Source organism: Oncorhynchus clarkii, unplaced genomic scaffold (genome assembly GCF_045791955.1).
Source record: "Oncorhynchus clarkii lewisi isolate Uvic-CL-2024 unplaced genomic scaffold, UVic_Ocla_1.0 unplaced_contig_358_pilon_pilon, whole genome shotgun sequence".
NCBI classification, from domain to species: Eukaryota; Metazoa; Chordata; class Actinopteri; order Salmoniformes; family Salmonidae; genus Oncorhynchus; species Oncorhynchus clarkii.
Window position 1 is genome coordinate 140,789 of NW_027257955.1, and position 18,811 is coordinate 159,599.

Sequence of the window (18,811 nt, forward strand, 5' to 3'; positions counted from 1 at the left end):
TATGAAATATCAAAACCAAATGTACCACTACTTTGTTAATATTTATTGGCAATACTTCACTTAATGGTGAGGCATGGAATAATAAAACATGTATATTTTGTCAGGCTGAATGTTTGAAATATGAGGTGATTCGAGTCATGCTTCTTCCGTAGTGGAATAAACACAATTAGCACATGAGTGTTGTCAAGAAATACTGGAGTGATGTAGGATTGTTAACCAAATTGTTCATAGACCGTACATTTAAATCAAGTTGTTTTCAAGTCGTTGAAACAACCTGAAAAATAAGTATTTTTAACCAAAATCGGACGTATTTTGGACGCCGGGCAAAGTCTTCTGTCCAATGACATGTTGCTAGTTGGGATAGCCCCAACGTCAAAACAGTTTTAACGTGTCCAAATCAATAACCAATATGCAGAAACAGTTTGTGATATATTGAAATCCTAAATATAAAATATGCTATCTACACAAACACAATAGGATCCATATTGCTTGTATATGTTATTAACTGCCCAAGCACCAAAAACGCTGTTGTTTTGACACGAGGCCATAACTCACTGATACGGGTCGCTAAAATAAAGGAACGCAACATTTATTTGTCATCACTCACATCGATGTCGTGTTGAAATCAATCGTGCCGAGAGGAGAGAGATGAGGTTGCACGTCCTGTTAAAACTAACACGTCCTGTTAAAACTAACAGCTCAAAAACCACACGGAATCTGGGCATAATGTGTACATCCCTGGTTAGAGGACAACTCGTAGAAAACAGATCGCTACATTTTGAAGTGTTGCATTTTTGTTTCAAGTGGGTCACCAACGCGGTAAGTGTAACGCAACACTTTTTCTTAAATCACATCAATAGTAACTCTTTAATTCGACATTGTGGGAAGAGATAGAGACCCTGTCACAACAAAGATCCTAAACGGTCAAATAAAGACCTAGCCATCTGACTTTGCACCAGAGATGTTTATTGAAACTGCCCAAAGAATATATAATAATACAAGAAAGTGCCTAAATAAAAGGTGAAAACAAAAGAACAGTTTGGTCCTCAGGCCATCGTCAGTGTGAATGGGCCCCAGGCTTCTATTTCAATGATAATTACATGTCACATGATCTCAGGCCATCGTCAGTGTGAATAGGCACCAGGCTTCTATTTCAATGATAATTACATGTCACATGATCTCAGGCCATCGTCAGTGTGAATAGAACCCAGGCTTCTAATTTCAGTGATAATTACATGTCACATGATCTCAGGCCATCATCAGTGTGAATAGAACCCAGGCTTCTAATTTCAGTGATAATTACATGTCACATGATCTCAGGCCATCGTCAGTGTGAATGGGCACCAGGCTTATAATTTCAGTGATAATTACATGTCACATGATCTCAGGCCATCGTCAGTGTGAATAGAACCCAGGCTTCTAATTTCAGTGATAATTACATGTCACATGATCTCAGGCCATCGTCAGTGTGAATGGGCACCAGGCTTCTAATTTCAGTGATAATTACATGTCACATGATCTCAGGCCATCGTCAGTGTGAATGGGCACCAGGCTTATAATTTCAGTGATAATTACATGTCACATGATCTCAGGCCATCGTCAGTGTGAATAGAACCCAGGCTTCTAATTTCAGTGATAATTACATGTCACATGATCTCAGGCCATCGTCAGTGTGAATGGGCACCAGGCTTATAATTTCAGTGATAATTACATGTCACATGATCTCAGGCCATCGTCAGTGTGAATAGAACCCAGGCTTCTAATTTCAGTGATAATTACATGTCACATGATCTCAGGCCATCGTCAGTGTGAATAGAACCCAGGCTTCTAATTTCAGTGATAATTACATGTCACATGATCTCAGGCCATCGTCAGTGTGAATGGGCACCAGGCTTATAATTTTCAGTGATAATTACATGTCACATGATCTCAGGCCATCATCAGTGTGAATAGAACCCAGGCTTCTAATTTCAGTGATAATTACATGTCACATGATCTCAGGCCATCGTCAGTGTGAATAGAACCCAGGCTTCTATTTCAGTGATAATTACATGTCACATGATCTCAGGCCATCGTCAGTGTGAATAGAACCCAGGCTTCTAATTTCAGTGATAATTACATGTCACATGATCTCAGGCCATCGTCAGTGTGAATGGGCACCAGGCTTATAATTTCAGTGATAATTACATGTCACATGATCTCAGGCCATCGTCAGTGTGAATAGAACCCAGGCTTCTAATTTCAGTGATAATTACATGTCACATGATCTCAGGCCATCGTCAGTGTGAATAGAACCCAGGCTTCTAATTTCAGTGATAATTACATGTCACATGATCTCAGGCCATCGTCAGTGTGAATAGAACCCAGGCTTCTATTTTCAGTGATAATTACATGTCACATGATCTCAGGCCATCATCAGTGTGAATAGAACCCAGGCTTCTATTTTCAGTGATAATTACATGTCACATGATCTCATGCCATCATCAGTGTGAATAGAACCCAGGCTTCTAATTTCAGTGATAATTACATGTCACATGATCTCATGCCATCGTCAGTGTGAATAGAACCCAGGCTTCTATTTCAGTGATAATTACATGTCACATGATCTCAGGCCATCGTCAGTGTGAATAGGCCCCAGGCTTCTATTTAAATGATAATTACATGTCACATGATCTCAGGCCATCGTCAGTGTGAATAGAACCCAGGCTTCTATTTAAATGATAATTACATGTCACATGATCTCAGGCCATCATCACTGTGAATAGGCCCCACGCTTCTATTTCAATAATAATTACGTCACATGACGGTGCCAAGAAAACGCATCAGAACATCTATAAATCAGTACCTAGTACAACAGAATGCTCTACATTATATACCAAATAAAGAAAAGCAGACAGAGAAACATGTATTGCTTATTCATGGGAACGTTTCCTCAGAATAAATAAAACAGGATGGTAGGAGTAGGGAGCTAGAGGCACCACTAGAGGGAGGTATGGAAAAGCAGACAGAGAAACATTTATTGCTTATACATGGGAACGTTTCCTCAGAATAAATAAAACAGGATGGTAGGAGTAGGGAGCTAGAGGCACCACTAGAGGGAGGTATGGAAAAGCAGACAGAGAAACATTTATTGCTTATACATGGGAACGTTTCCTCAGAATAAATAAAACAGGATGGTAGGAGTAGGGAGCTAGAGGCACCACTAGAGGGAGGTATGGAAAAGCAGACAGAGAAACATTTATTGCTTATACATGGGAACGTTTCCTCAGAATAAATAAAACAGGACGGTAGGAGTAGGAAGCTAGAGGCACCACTAGAGGGAGGTATGGAAAAGCGGACAGAGAAACATTTATTGCTTATACATGGGAACGTTTCCTCAGAATAAATAAAACAGGATGGTAGGAGTAGGGAGCTAGAGGCACCACTAGAGGGAGGTATGGAAAAGCAGACAGAGAAACATTTATTGCTTATACATGGGAACGTTTCCTCAGAATAAATAAAACAGGATGGTAGGAGTAGGGAGCTAGAGGCACCACTAGAGGGAGGTATGGAAAAGCAGACAGAGAAACATTTATTGCTTATACATGGGAACGTTTCCTCAGAATAAATAAAACAGGATGGTAGGAGTAGGGAGCTAGAGGCACCACTAGAGGGAGGTATGGAAAAGCAGACAGAGAAACATTTATTGCTTATTCATGGGAACGTTTCCTCAGAATAAATAAAACAGGATGGTAGGAGTAGGGAGCTAGAGGCACCACTAGAGGGAGGTATGGAACACCAATAACAGGCAATATACCACTTACAGAAAACACTCAAATAACAATTCTTCATTCACGCCTGATGGGTGGAGAGTTTTTAAATAGAACATCCACCTGCATTCTGGGTGGAGAAGACTAAGTTCAAGATGACCAACCCTACGTGAAGGTTTATCTGCTGAACAGAAGGACATGGAGGAGACGGGCCTCTGAGAACCACCCTTAACTGAAGGTTTATCTACTGTATAGAACAGGACATGGAGGAGACAGGGCCTCTGAGAACCACCCCTACCTGAAGGTTTATCTACTGTATAGAACAGAAGGACATGGAGGAGACGGGCCTCTGAGAACCACCCCTACCTGAAGGTGTATCTACTGTATAGAGCAGAAGGACATGGAGGAGACAGGGCCTCTGAGAAATGACATGCAATAGGGGATGTTGGGTAATTTCTCCTTAAAGTCTCGTGTTCTTATCTGTCAACTAACATTAGAGGGAGGACGTCGCATCGAGACTAGAGGGATGACATGGCATCAAGACTAGAGCAACGTCTCATCAAGACTAGAGCGACGTCTCTTCAAGATGAGGATGAGCCTTTGGGGGGGGGGGGGGGGGGGGGGGGGTGAGCCTCAAACTCCTACATTTCTACTGAGAGCATCATCAAGCCATTCTTTAGGGGGGGGGGGGGGATGAGCCTCAAACTTCCTCTTCATTTTCAGCCTCTGTTTTACTACGACACACAAGAGCTTCAGTCTCAGAAATTGTGTGAACGGAAATCCCTCAGAAATGTGGGATGCGCACTTGAAGCGCGTAGGATACTGTTCTTGTCTGTAGGTTTTGTGTACTAAGTAGTGGACAAAGACCCGGAAGGAAGGATCTCTCACTCAATATATATTTTACATTGTGACATGATTAACTAAAATACTCCTACTACAACATTCTACATTATGACATCATTAAAATACACATTCTACAACATTCTACATTATGACATCCTTAAAATATTCCTACTACAACATTCTACATTATGACATAATTAAAATACCCCTTCTACAACGTTCTACGTTGTGACATTAATTAATTGATATCATGAAACAACTCCTTCATGTATTTTCTGATGTTTAATCAGATATCTTTTTACCAGACTATCTCTTGTCACATTGATCACAGCTACAATATTTATTTCCTGTGTGTGTTCTCTGGTGTGATATCAGCTAGTTTGGCTGAGCAAAATTCTTCCCAGATTGATTTCAACTATAAGGATTCTGTCCTGTGTGTGTTCTCTGGTGTATAGTCAGATGGCTCGATGTAGTAAAACACTTCCCACATTGAGCACATCTATAAGGTTTCTCTCCTGTGTGTGTTCTCTGGTGTATAGTCAGACTGCTAGATGTAACAAAACTCTTCCCACATTGATCACAGCTGTAAGGTTTCTCTCCTGTGTGTGTTCTCTGATGTATTGTCAAACGGCTAGATGTAACAAAACACTTCCCACATTGATCACAGCTATGAGATTTCTCTCCTGTGTGTGTTCTCTGATGTATAGTCAGCTGGCTAGATGTAACAAAACTCTTCCCACATTGATCACAGCTATAAGGTTTCTCTCCTGTGTGTTTTCTCTGGTGTATAGTCAGGCTGCTTGAGTGAGTAAAGCTCTTCCCACATTGATCACAGCTATAAGGCTTCTCTCCTGTGTGTGTTCTCTGGTGTGATTTTAAATGTCCTGACGAAACAAATCTCTTTCCACAGTCAGAGCAGTGGTAAGGTTTCACTCCGGTGTGTGTTCTCTGGTGTGTAGTTAGCCGTCTAGATTCAGTAAAACTCTTCCCACATTGAAAACAGCTATAAGGTTTCTCTCCAGTGTGAATTCTCTGGTGTGATTGTAATGTAGATGATTTTGAAAAGGTCTTCCCACAGTCAGAGCAGCTATAAGGTTTCTCTCCTGTGTGAATTCTCTGGTGTGATTGTAATGTAGATGATTTTGAAAAGCTCTTCCCACAGTCAGAGCAGCTATAAGGTTTCTCTCCTGTATGGATTCTCTGATGTATTTTAAGGTCTGCTGAAGAGTGGAATCCCTTCCCACAGTCAGAGCAACAGTGAGGTTTCTCTCCAGTGTGTATTCTCAGGTGTGCTGTCATGCTGCGTGAGTGAGCAAAACTCTTCCCACATTGATTACAGCTATAAGGCTTATCTCCTGTGTGTGTTCTCTGGTGTAAAGTCAGCTGGCTAGATGTAGTAAAATTCATCCCACATTGATCACAGATATAAGGATTCTCTCCTGTGTGTATTCTCTGGTGTGTAGTCAGACGGCTTGATGAAGAAAAACTCTTCCCACATTGAGAACAGTTATAAGGCTTCTCTCCTGTGTGTATTCTCTGATGTGTTTTCAGGCTGCTTGGAACATTAAAACTCTTCCCACACTGATCACAGCTATACGGTTTCTCTCCTGTATGGATTCTCTGGTGTCTTATAAGGTCTGCCGAAGAGGTAAGTCTCTTCCCACAGTCAGAGCAGCAGTGAGATTTATCATCTGTGTGAATTCTCTGGTGTAGTTTTAGTGAATCTGATCTTGAGTAACTCTTCCCACAGTCAGCGCAGCAGTGAGGTGTCTTTCCTGTGATTCTCCGCTGGTGTTTCTTGGGTTGTTCCGATGCGGAGAGACTCTGCTCTGCCTCGTCAGTATCATGAGGTTGTTGCGGATCCCCAGAGGATCCACAATAGTCCCGTCTCTCTCCTGTGTGAACAACAAAGTCAGACAGATGGTTAAAGGCCCACAACAGCGGTAATCCACTGTTTATTTGAGGTAAAAGGTGATTGCCCGTGATGTTTTATAACAATTTAAGTCTGTAATGAAATGTTTAAAAATGCTTTTACAAACTTACTTGAAAACTGTCTTAAGGACATTCAAGTGAGCAAAAACAGCCATATTGTCTTGATTTCTTTCTCACAGTAGTGTAGTGGATGATTCTAGTTAATACAGCTGTAAAAACCCTAGGTACTAATTCACCACCGTGGGGGAAAACCCAGGGGAGTTCTCATAGACTGACAGCAAAAATAGCCTCCATTTACAGGTTGCTTGTGAGTGAATTTCACACTACTTTTGGATTATAATTGTAAAGGCTCGTTTGTGCCATTGTTTCAAATCAACTGCTTTATACTTAAAAAACAACAACTTTAATTTCAACCAGTAAAAAGCTCTTTGACTAGCTTTGCAACCAGTCTATGTCAATAAGCGCTAGCATTCAATCTAACAGCTTTGCTACCAGCCTAGCATTAGCATTCTAGCTAACAGCTTTGCTACCAGTCTATGTCAATAAGCGTTAGCATTTCAGCTAACAGCTTTGCCACCAGCCTAGCATTAGCATTCTAGCTAACAGCTTTGCTACAAGTCTATGTCAATAAGCTTTAGCATTCTAGCTAACAGCTATGCTTCCAGCCTAGCATTAGCATTTAAGCTAACAACTGCTGCATCCAAAATACATATTTTGCAATTATCACAACCAAATAGTATCTTAGAGAATGTAAGAAATAATCAAAACAACAAAAACGGTTTATTGTTTAGCAGTAATAACCTGGTAAATCTAGACTGTTGAATGGTCTCAGATGACAACATAGACCTACTGTAGGACCCATAAATTCACCAAACAATAACACAGACCTACTGTAGGACCCATAACATACAACATAGACCTACTGTAGGACCCATAACTTACAACATAGACCTACTGTAGGAACCATAACTTACAACATAGACCTACTGTAGGACCCATAACTTCACCAAACAATAACACAGACCTACTGTAGGACCCATAACATACAACATAGACCTACTGTAGGACCCATAACTTACAACATAGACCTACTGTAGGACCCCTAACTTACAACATAGACCTACTGTAGAACCCATAACTTACAACACAGACCTACTGTAGAACCCATAACTTACAACACCGACCTACTGTAGGACCCTTACAACAGACCGAGGACTATAAATCATTTAATATTTCAGGTGAAACATGGAAACTAAAATGTCTTTGTCATGACATTTTATAACCTGATCACCAGATCATTTTGTGAATAATCTCACTAGGCTACTCTGTAATGTGTTGTCATTCTAAATGTCCTGAATAAAGGAAAATAGCTCTGTGTGTTGTACAATAGCCTATCCATCAAGGAACAGTTCTCTACACATTATGAGCCAAGTATCTGTGTGTCCAAACTGACACAGAAACATTTGAAAACACATTACCTTGATGCTTTCTCAGTTAAATCTAACTAGACCTGCTGTAAATCAACCAGACCCTACTGTAAATCAACCAGACCCTGCTGTAAATCAACCAGACTAGACCTGCTGTAAATCAACCAGACTAGACCCTGCTGTAAATCAACTAGACCCTGCTGTAAATCAACCAGACCCTACTGTAAATCAACCAGACTAGACCCTGCTGTAAATCAACCAGACTAGACCCTGATGTAAATCAACCAGACTAGACCTGCTGTAAATCAACCAGACCCTACTGTAAATCAACCAGACTAGACCCTACTGTAAATCAACCAGACTAGACCCTGCTGTAAATCAACCAGACTAGACCCTGCTGTAAATCAACCAGACTAGACCCTGCTGTAAATCAACCAGACCCTACTGTAAATCAACCAGACCCTGCTGTAAATCAAATCAGACTAGACCTGCTGTAAATCAACCAGACTAGACCTGCTGTAAATCAACCAGACCCTACTGTAAATCAACCAGACCCTGCTGTAAATCAACCAGACTAGACCTGCTGTAAATCAACCAGACTAGACCTGCTGTAAATCAACCAGACTAGACCCTGCTGTAAATCAACCAGACTAGACCTGCTGTAAATCAACCAGACTAGACCTGCTGTAAATCAACCAGACTAGACACTGCTGTAAATCAACCAGACTAGACCTGCTGTAAATCAACCAGACTAGACCCTGCTGTAAATCAACCAGACTAGACCTGCTGTAAATCAACCAGACTAGACCTGCTGTAAATCAACCAGACTAGACCTGCTGTAAATCAACCAGACTAGACCTGCTGTAAATCAACCAGACTAGACACTGCTGTAAATCAACCAGACTCCGCTGTAAATCAACCAGACTAGACACTGCTGTAAATCAAATCAAATGTTATTTGTCACATGATGAATACAAAAGGTGTAGTAGACCTCACAGTGAAATGCTGAATACAACAGGTGTAGTAGACCTCACAGTGAAATGATGAATACAACAGGTGTAGTAGACCTCACAGTGAAATGATGAATACAACAGGTGTAGTAGACCTCACAGTGAAATGCTGAATACAACAGGTGTAGTAGACCTCACAGTGAAATGCTGAATACAACAGGTGTAGTAGACCTCACAGTGAAATGCTGAATACAACAGGTGTAGTAGACCTCACAGTGAAATGCTGAACACAACAGGTGTAGTAGACCTCACAGTGAAATGCTGAATACAACAGGTGTAGTAGACCTCACAGTGAAATTATGAATACAACAGGTGTAGTAGACCTTACAGTGAAATGCTGAATACAACAGGTGTAGTAGACCTCACAGTGAAATGCTGAATACAACAGGTGTAGTAGACCTCACAGTGAAATGCTGAATACAACAGGTGTAGTAGACCTCACAGTGAACTGCTGAATACAACAGGTGTTGTAGACCTCACAGTGAAATGCTGAATACAACAGGTGTAGTAGACCTCACAGTGAAATGCTGAATACAACAGGTGTAGTAGACCTCACAGTGAAATGCTGAATACAACAGGTGTAGTAGACCTCACAGTGAAATGATGAATACAACAGGTGTAGTAGACCTCAGAGTGAAATGCTGAATACAACAGGTGTAGTAGACCTCACAGTGAAATGCTGACTGACCAGCCCTTAACTAACAGGTGTAGACCTCACAGTGAAATGCTGACTGACCAGCCCTTAACTAACAATGCAGAGTTAAGAAATATTAACTAAAATATAAAATAAAATATACACAATAAGATTACCTAACAATGTGGAGGCTATATACAGGGGGTACCGGTACAGAGTCAATGTGGAGGCTATATACAGGGGGTACCGGTACAGAGTCAATGTGGAGGCTATATACAGGGGGTACAGAGTCAATGTGGAGACTATATACAGGGGGTACCGAGTCAATGTGGAGGCTATATACAGGGGGTACCGGTACAGAGTCAATGTGGAGGCCATATACAGGGGGTACCGGTACAGAGTCATTGTGGAGACTATATACAGGGGGTACCGGTACAGAGTCAATGTGGAGGCTATATACAGGGGGTACCGGTACAGAGTCAATGTGGAGGCTATATACAGGGGGTACCGGTACAGAGTCAATGTGGAGGCTATATACAGGGGGTACCGGTACAGAGTCAATGTGGAGGCTATATACAGGGGGTACCGGTACAGAGTCAATGTGGAGACTATATACAGGGGGTACCGGTACAGAGTCAATGTGGAGGCTATATACAGGGGGTACCGGTACAGAGTCATTGTGGAGACTATATACAGGGGGTACCGGTACAGAGTCAATGTGGAGGCTATATACAGGGGGTACCGGTACAGAGTCATTGTGGAGACTATATACAGGGGGTACCGGTACAGAGTCAATGTGGAGGCTATATACAGGGGGGTACCGGTACAGAGTCAATGTGGAGGCTATATACAGGGGGTACAGGTACAGAGTCAATGTGGAGGCTATATACAGGGGGTACCAGTACAGAGTCAATGTGGAGGCTATATACAGGGGGTACCGGTACAGAGTCATTGTGGAGACTATATACAGGGGGTACCGGTACAGAGTCAATGTGGAGGCTATATACAGGGGGGTACCGGTACAGAGTCAATGTGGAGGCTATATACAGGGGGTACAGGTACAGAGTCAATGTGGAGGCTACATACAGGGGGTACCAGTACAGAGTCAATGTGGAGGCTATTTACAAGGGGTACCGGTACAGATTTAACGAGGAGGCTATATACAGGGGGTACCGGTACAGAGTCAATGTGGAGGCTATATACAGGGGGTACCGGTACAGAGTCAATGTGGAGGCTATATACAGGGGGTACCGGTACAGAGTCAATGTGGAGGCTATATACAGGGGGTACTGGTACAGAGTCAATATGGAGGCTATATACAGGGGGGTACCGGTACAGAGTCAATGTGGAGGCTATATACAGGGGGTACCAGTACAGAGTCAATGTGGAGGCTATATACAGGGTATTACGGTACAGAGTCAATGTGGAGGCTATATACAGGGGGTATCGGTACAGAGTCAACGTGGAGGCTATATACAGGGGGTATCGGTACAGAGTCAATGTGGAGGCTATATACAGGGGGTACCGGTACAGAGTCAATGTGGAGGCTATATACAGGGCGTACCAGTACAGAGTCAATGTGGAGGCTATATACAGGGGGTACCGGTACAGAGTCAATGTGGAGGCTATATACAGGGGGTACCAGTACAGAGTCAATGTGGAGGCTATATACAGGGGGTACCAGTACAGAGTCAATGTGGAGGCTATATTACAGGGGGTACCAGTACAGAGTCAATGTGCGGAGGTACAGATTAGTCGTTTAGCAAATCAACCAGACTAGACCCTACTGTAAATCAACCAGACCAGACCCTACTGTAAATCAACCAGACTAGACCATGCTGTAAATCAACCAGACACTGCTGTAAATCAACCAGACTAGACCCTGCTGTAAATCAACCAGACTAGACCCTGCTGTAAATCAACCAGACTAGACCCTGCTGTAAATCAACCAGACACTGCTGTAAATCAACCAGACTAGACACCGCTGTAAATCAACCAGACTAGACCCCGCTGTAAATCAACCAGACTAGACCCCGCTGTAAATCAACCAGACTCCGCTGTAAATCAACCCGACCCTGCTGTGAATCAACCAGACCCTACTGTAAATCAACCAGACTAGACCCTGCTGTAAATCAACCAGACTAGACCCTGCTGTAAATCAACCAGACTAGACCCTGATGTAAATCAACCAGACTCTGCTGTAAATCAACCAGACTAGACTCTGCTGTAAATCAACCAGACTAGACTCTGCTGTAAATCAACCAGACTAGACCCTGCTGTAAATCAACCAGACTAGACCCTGCTGTACAACCAGACTAGACCCTGCTGTAAATCAACCAGACTAGACCCTGCTGTAAATCAACCAGACTAGACTCTGCTGTAAATCAACCAGACTAGACTCTGCTGTAAATCAACCAGACTAGACCCTGCTGTAAATCAACCAGACCCTGCTGTAAATCAACCAGACCCTGCTGTAAATCAACCAGACCCTACTGTAAATCAACCAGACTAGACCCTACTGTAAATCAACCAGACCCCACTGTAAATCAACCAGACTCTGCTGTAAATCAACCAGACCCTACTGTAAATCAACCAGACCCTACTGTAAATCAACCAGACCCTGCTGTAAATCAATCAGACCCTCCTGTAAATCAATCACACAATAACAGATGATGAACATCAATGTAGGGATATTAGGGCCAACGTGGAGCACGCAACCAACTGTCTTCACCAGCGTAGCGAATTACATTCTTTGTGAACACAGTTTTTCCAGCACTTTGGCTGTTGTTGCATGTCGTGCTGTATCACAACATCACTTAAATGTCATTCAGAAAATTACTTCCTGGATCAGCTGATGATATTTTAAACTAAGTCATAATTATTGAAGAGCCAGGTTAATGAGAGAACTGACTTGGTGTTCTGAATCAATTCAAAATGACTCTTTATTGAAGAGCCAGGTTAATGAGAGAACTGACTTGGTGTTCTGAATCAATTCATGGTGATTCTTTATTGAAGAGCCAGGTTAATGAGGGAACTGACTTGGTGTTCTGAATCAATTAAAAAATGACTCTTTATTGAAGAGCCAGGTTAATGAGAGAACTGACTTGGTGTTCTGAATCAATTCAAAATGACTCTTTATTGAAGAGCCAGGTTAATGAGAGAACTGACTTGGTGTTCTGAATCAATTCAAGGTGACTCTCTGTTAGAAGCGATTCTATTGTGCTAACTCATAAATGTGAAAACTGCGTAACCTTTAAGAAGCCCATTATGGCCATTATGGCCACTTCCCTCTTTGGAGTCAAATTAACACCTATGGTTGTCATCCACATAAGAGGTTTTATTTATTTAACCTTTATTTCACGAGGCAAGTCAGTTAAGAACAAATTCTTATTATACAATGACGGCCTTGGAACAAATCTGTCGTTCTGCCTTGTTCAGGGACAGATTTGTACCTTGTCAGCTATGGGATTTGAACTTGCAACCTTTCGGTTTCTAGCCCAACGCTCTAACCACTAGGCTACCCTGCGCCCCGGGCAATCAGCCAATCAGCTGTTCTATTATAAGGTTATTGATAGAGTTGTGATTGTCCTCTTTAGTGGGAACTATTTCAAAGCTGAAAAAAAAAACTTTGGTGTTGAGGTTTTACCGTCAAGATAAAACAACCTTTTTTCAAATGTTTTCAGTGCCTTTTCTAGATGTGGGATCATTCTTAATGTAAAATGGAACAATATACCAGGAGGTGTCAGAGGAAGGCCAAACATTTTTGAAAGAAACTCCAGTCACCCAAGTCATAGACTGATTTCTCTCTGCTACCGCACGGCGAGCTGTGCTGGAGCGCCAAGTCCAAAAGGCTCCTCAACAGCTTCTACCCCCTACCCATAAGACTCCTGAACAATGAATCAAATGGCCACCGGACTATTTACATTGATACATTGACCCCCCCCCCATCCTCCATTTGTTTTGTACACTGCTGCTAATTGTTGTTTATTATCTATCTATGCATAGTCACTTCACCCCTACCTACATGTACAAATTACCTCAACTAACTTGTACCCCCTGTATATAGCCTCCACACTGACTCTGTACCGTAATACCCTGTATATAGCCTCCACATTGACTCTGTACCGGTGCCCCCTGTATATAGTCTCCACAATGACTCTGTACCGGTACCCCCTGTATATAGCCTCCACATTGACTCTGTACCAGTACCCCCTGTATATAGCCTCCACATTGACTCGGTACCCCCTGTATATAGCCTCCACATTGACTTGGTACCCCCTGTATATAGCCTCCACATTGACTTGGTACCCCCTGTATATAGCCTCCACATTGACTCTGTACCGGTACCCCCCGTATATAGCCTCCACATTGACTCTGTACCGGTACCCCCTGTATATAGCCTCCACATTGACTTGGTACCCCCTGTATATAGCCTCCACCTTGACTCGGTACCCCCTGTATATAGCCTCCACATTGACTCTGTACCGTAACACCCTGTATATAGCCTCCACATTGACTCGGTACCCCCTGTATATAGCCTCCACCTTGACTCGGTACCCCCTGTATATAGCCTCCACACTGACTCTGAACCGTAACACCCTATATATAGCCTCCACATTGACTCTGTACCGGTACCCCCTGTATATAGCCTCCACATTGACTCTGTACCGGTACCCCCTGTATATAGCCTCCACACTGACTCGATACCGGTACCCCTTGTATATAGCCTCCACATTGACTCTGTACCGTAATACCCTGTATATAGCCTCCACATTGACTCGGTACCCCCTGTATATAGCCTCAACATTGACTCTGTACCGGTACCCCCTGTATATAGCCTCCACATTGACTCTGTACCGGTACCCCCTGTTTATAGCCTCCACATTGACTCGGTACCCCCTGTATATAGCCTCCACATTGACTCTGTACCGGTACCCCCTGTATTTAGCCTCCACATTGACTCGGTAGCCCCTGTATATAGCCTCCACATTGACTCTGTACCGTTACCCCCTGTATATAGCCTCCACACTGACTCGATACCGGTACCCCCTGTATATAGCCTCCATATTGACTCTGTACCGTAATACCCTGTATATAGCCTCCACATTGACTCGGTACCCCCTGTATATAGCCTCAACATTGACTCTGTACCGGTACCCCCTGTATATAGCCTCCACATTGACTCTGTACCGGTACCCCCTGTATATAGCCTCCACATTGACTCTGTACCGGTACCCCCTGTATATAGCCTCCACATTGACTCAGTACTCCCTGTATATAGCCTCCACATTGACTCGGTACCCCCTGTATATAGCCTCCACATTGACTCGGTACTCCCTGTATATAGCCTCCACACTGACTCGATAGCGGTACCCCCTGTATATAGCCTCCACACTGACTCGATAGCGGTACCCCCTGTATATAGCCTCCACACTGACTCTGTACCGGTACCCCCTGTATATAGCCTCCACATTGACTCTGTACCGGTACCCCCTGTATATAGCCTCCACATTGACTCGGTACCGTAACACCCTGTATATAGCCTCCACCTTGACTCGGTACCCCCTGTATATAGCCTCCACCTTGACTCGGTACCCCCTGTATATAGCCTCCACACTGACTCTGTACCGTAATACCCTGTATATAGCCTCCACATTGACTCGGTACCCCCTGTATATAGCCTCAACATTGACTCTGTACCGGTACCCCCTGTATATAGCCTCCACATTGACTCTGTACCGGTACCCCCTGTATATAGCCTCCACATTGACTCTGTACCGTAATACCCTGTATATAGCCTCCGCACATTGACTCTGTACCGGTACCCCCTGTATATAGCCTCCACATTGACTCTGTACCGGTACCCCCTGTATATAGCCTCCACATTGACTCTGTACCGTAACACCCTGTATATAGCCTCCACATTGACTCGGTACCCCCTGTATATAGCCTCCACCTTGACTCGGTACCCCCTGTATATAGCCTCCACACTGACTCTGAACCGTAACACCCTATATATAGCCTCCACATTGACTCTGTACCGGTACCCCCTGTATATAGCCTCCACATTGACTCTGTACCGGTACCCCCTGTATATAGCCTCCACACTGACTCGATACCGGTACCCCTTGTATATAGCCTCCACATTGACTCTGTACCGTAATACCCTGTATATAGCCTCCACATTGACTCGGTACCCCCTGTATATAGCCTCAACATTGACTCTGTACCGGTACCCCCTGTATATAGCCTCCACATTGACTCTGTACCGGTACCCCCTGTATATAGCCTCCACATTGACTCGGTACCCCCTGTATATAGCCTCCACATTGACTCTGTACCGGTACCCCCTGTATTTAGCCTCCACATTGACTCGGTAGCCCCTGTATATAGCCTCCACATTGACTCTGTACCGTTACCCCCTGTATATAGCCTCCACACTGACTCGATACCGGTACCCCCTGTATATAGCCTCCATATTGACTCTGTACCGTAATACCCTGTATATAGCCTCCACATTGACTCGGTACCCCCTGTATATAGCCTCAACATTGACTCTGTACCGGTACCCCCTGTATATAGCCTCCACATTGACTCTGTACCGGTACCCCCTGTATATAGCCTCCACATTGACTCTGTACCGGTACCCCCTGTATATAGCCTCCACATTGACTCAGTACTCCCTGTATATAGCCTCCACATTGACTCGGTACCCCCTGTATATAGCCTCCACATTGACTCGGTACTCCCTGTATATAGCCTCCACACTGACTCGATAGCGGTACCCCCTGTATATAGCCTCCACACTGACTCGATAGCGGTACCCCCTGTATATAGCCTCCACACTGACTCTGTACCGGTACCCCCTGTATATAGCCTCCACATTGACTCTGTACCGGTACCCCCTGTATATAGCCTCCACATTGACTCGGTACCCCCTGTATATAGCCTCCACATTGACTCTGTACCGGTACCCCCTGTATATAGCCTCCACATTGACTCGGTAGCCCCTGTATATAGCCTCCACATTGACTCTGTACCGTTACCCCCTGTATATAGCCTCCACACTGACTCGATACCGGTACCCCCTGTATATAGCCTCCACATTGACTCTGTACCGTAATACCCTGTATATAGCCTCCACATTGACTCGGTACCCCCTGTATATAGCCTCAACATTGACTCTGTACCGGTACCCCCTGTATATAGCCTCCACATTGACTCTGTACTGGTACCCCCTGTATATAGCCTCCACATTGACTCTGTACCAGTACCCCCTGTATATAGCCTCCACATTGACTCTGTACTGGTACCCCCTGTATATAGCCTCCACATTGACTCTGTACTGGTACCCCCTGTATATAGCCTCCACATTGACTCTGTACTGGTACCCCCTGTATATAGCCTCCACATTGACTCTGTACCAGTACCCCCTGTATATAGCCTCCACATTGACTCTGTACTGCTACCCCCCCTGTATAAAGCCTCTTTATTGTTATTTTATTGTGTTACTTTTTACTTAAGCTTATTTGCTAAATATTTTCTTAACTCTTCTTGAACTGTAATGTATTGGGGTGGTAGATGTCCGACGCTCTAACCACTAGGCTTAGTAAACGAACGGTTGGTGGATCGAATCCCTGAGCTGACAAGGAAAAGTCTGTCGTTCTGCCCCTGAACAAGGCAGTTAGTCCACCGTTCCTAGGCCGTAATTGTAAATAAGAATGTGTTCTTAACTGACTTGCAAGTTAAATAAAGGTCAAATTCAATGTTGGTTAATTAAGGGCTTGTAAGTAAGCATTTCATGTGTAACAGTATGACTTTTTACCGTCCCCTCGCCCATACCCGGGCGCGAACCAGGGACTCTCTGCATACATCAACAACAGTCATCCACGAAGCATCGTTACCCACTCGCTCTCAGAGCAAGTGACGTCACCGATTGAAACGCTATTTAGCGCGCACCGCTAACTAAGCTAGCCGTTTCACATCGGTTACACATGGTATTGTTGTATTCGGCGCATGTGACAAATTTTGTGGATATAAAATGACTATTTCTTATCAATTAAAAATCAGGGTACTTTTCATAGCATTTGTCACATCAGTTCAAGAACTGCGGAGTAAATGCCCCTGTTTTTAAGACAGTACTTACTGGTGTTAATCAGATCTCCTGTCTCCTCATCTTTCAATGTCACAAGCATCTCCCCCTCCTCTTTCTCCTCCTTCACTCCAAAAACTGCATCATCCTCTTTCTCTTCCTCCTCTTCTTTCACAGTCACATCCTCCTCTTCCTCCTCTTCTTTCACTCTGAAAACATCTTTCTCTTCTTTCACTGTAACAGCCTCACCCTCTACTTCTTGTTTTACTGTAACAGCCTCCTCTTCCTCTACTTTTGTTACTGTGACATCCTCTTCTTCCTCTTCCTCTTTCACGACAACATTCAGCCACAGACCCTCTTTCTCCGTCCAGCAGACCCCCTCCTCTTCATCAGGAGGAGAGTAGCTTGGTGAACTCATGGTCAAGGATGATAGCTAACAGTTAGCTAACTATGCTAATGCTAACTTAACCAGCCACGTCAGCTAAATAATAACAACAAAAAGTTAAATAGGAAATTAAATGAGATAATTAGCTAAACGACAGAAATGTGATCAAAACACAGTGCCTAAAATACCAGAAAGAGTCTTTAAGAGCTTGAATGTTTCCGCTATGTTGACGAGCAAGCTACCGAGATGGCTGAGATGGCTGTTGTTGTTGTTCTTCTTTTAGTTTTTCTAGGCGGATCGCAACGGACCGAGAGGTGGAAACACCGCCCCCTACTGTACCGGAGGCGGCCCGTCAGGAAGTCCAGGATCCAGTTGTTGAGGGAGGTGTTTAGTCCCGGGGTCCTTATTAACTTCGTGATGAGCTTTGAGGGCACTATGGTGTTGAACGCTGAGCTGTAGTCAATGAACAGCATTCTCAACATAGTTGGTAATTTTGTCCAGGTGAGAAAGGGCAGTGTGGAGTGCAATAGAGATTGCATCATCACTGAGACATTGTAATTACATGATCAATTAACAGACAGGTTTACACATCACTGAGACATTGTAATTACATTAAAAGACAGGTTTTTTATTTTTTTATTTTACCTTTATTTAACCTTTATTTTACCTCACATCTGATTATTCAGTACAAAACCTTTAGATTTTCCATCTAAATGAACAGACTGATTGTGTGTCTGTA

The 18,811-nt window shown here is 43.5% G+C and overlaps 1 protein-coding gene across 1 annotated transcript; it reads right to left on the reverse strand.

Annotated features, from left to right (window-relative positions):
* Positions 1-4,570: 4,570 nt before the first annotated feature.
* LOC139394243 (zinc finger protein ZFP2-like) lies at positions 4,571-18,273 on the reverse strand. The gene is made up of 4 exons (XM_071142268.1): positions 17,742-18,273; positions 6,317-6,487; positions 5,074-5,557; positions 4,571-4,904 (listed from the first exon to the last, which is right to left on the reverse strand). The coding sequence occupies exons 1-4, from the start codon at positions 18,103-18,105 to the stop codon at positions 4,841-4,843; spliced, it is 1,083 nt and encodes a 360-aa protein (XP_070998369.1). The 5' UTR covers positions 18,106-18,273; the 3' UTR covers positions 4,571-4,840.
* Positions 18,274-18,811: the final 538 nt, after the last annotated feature.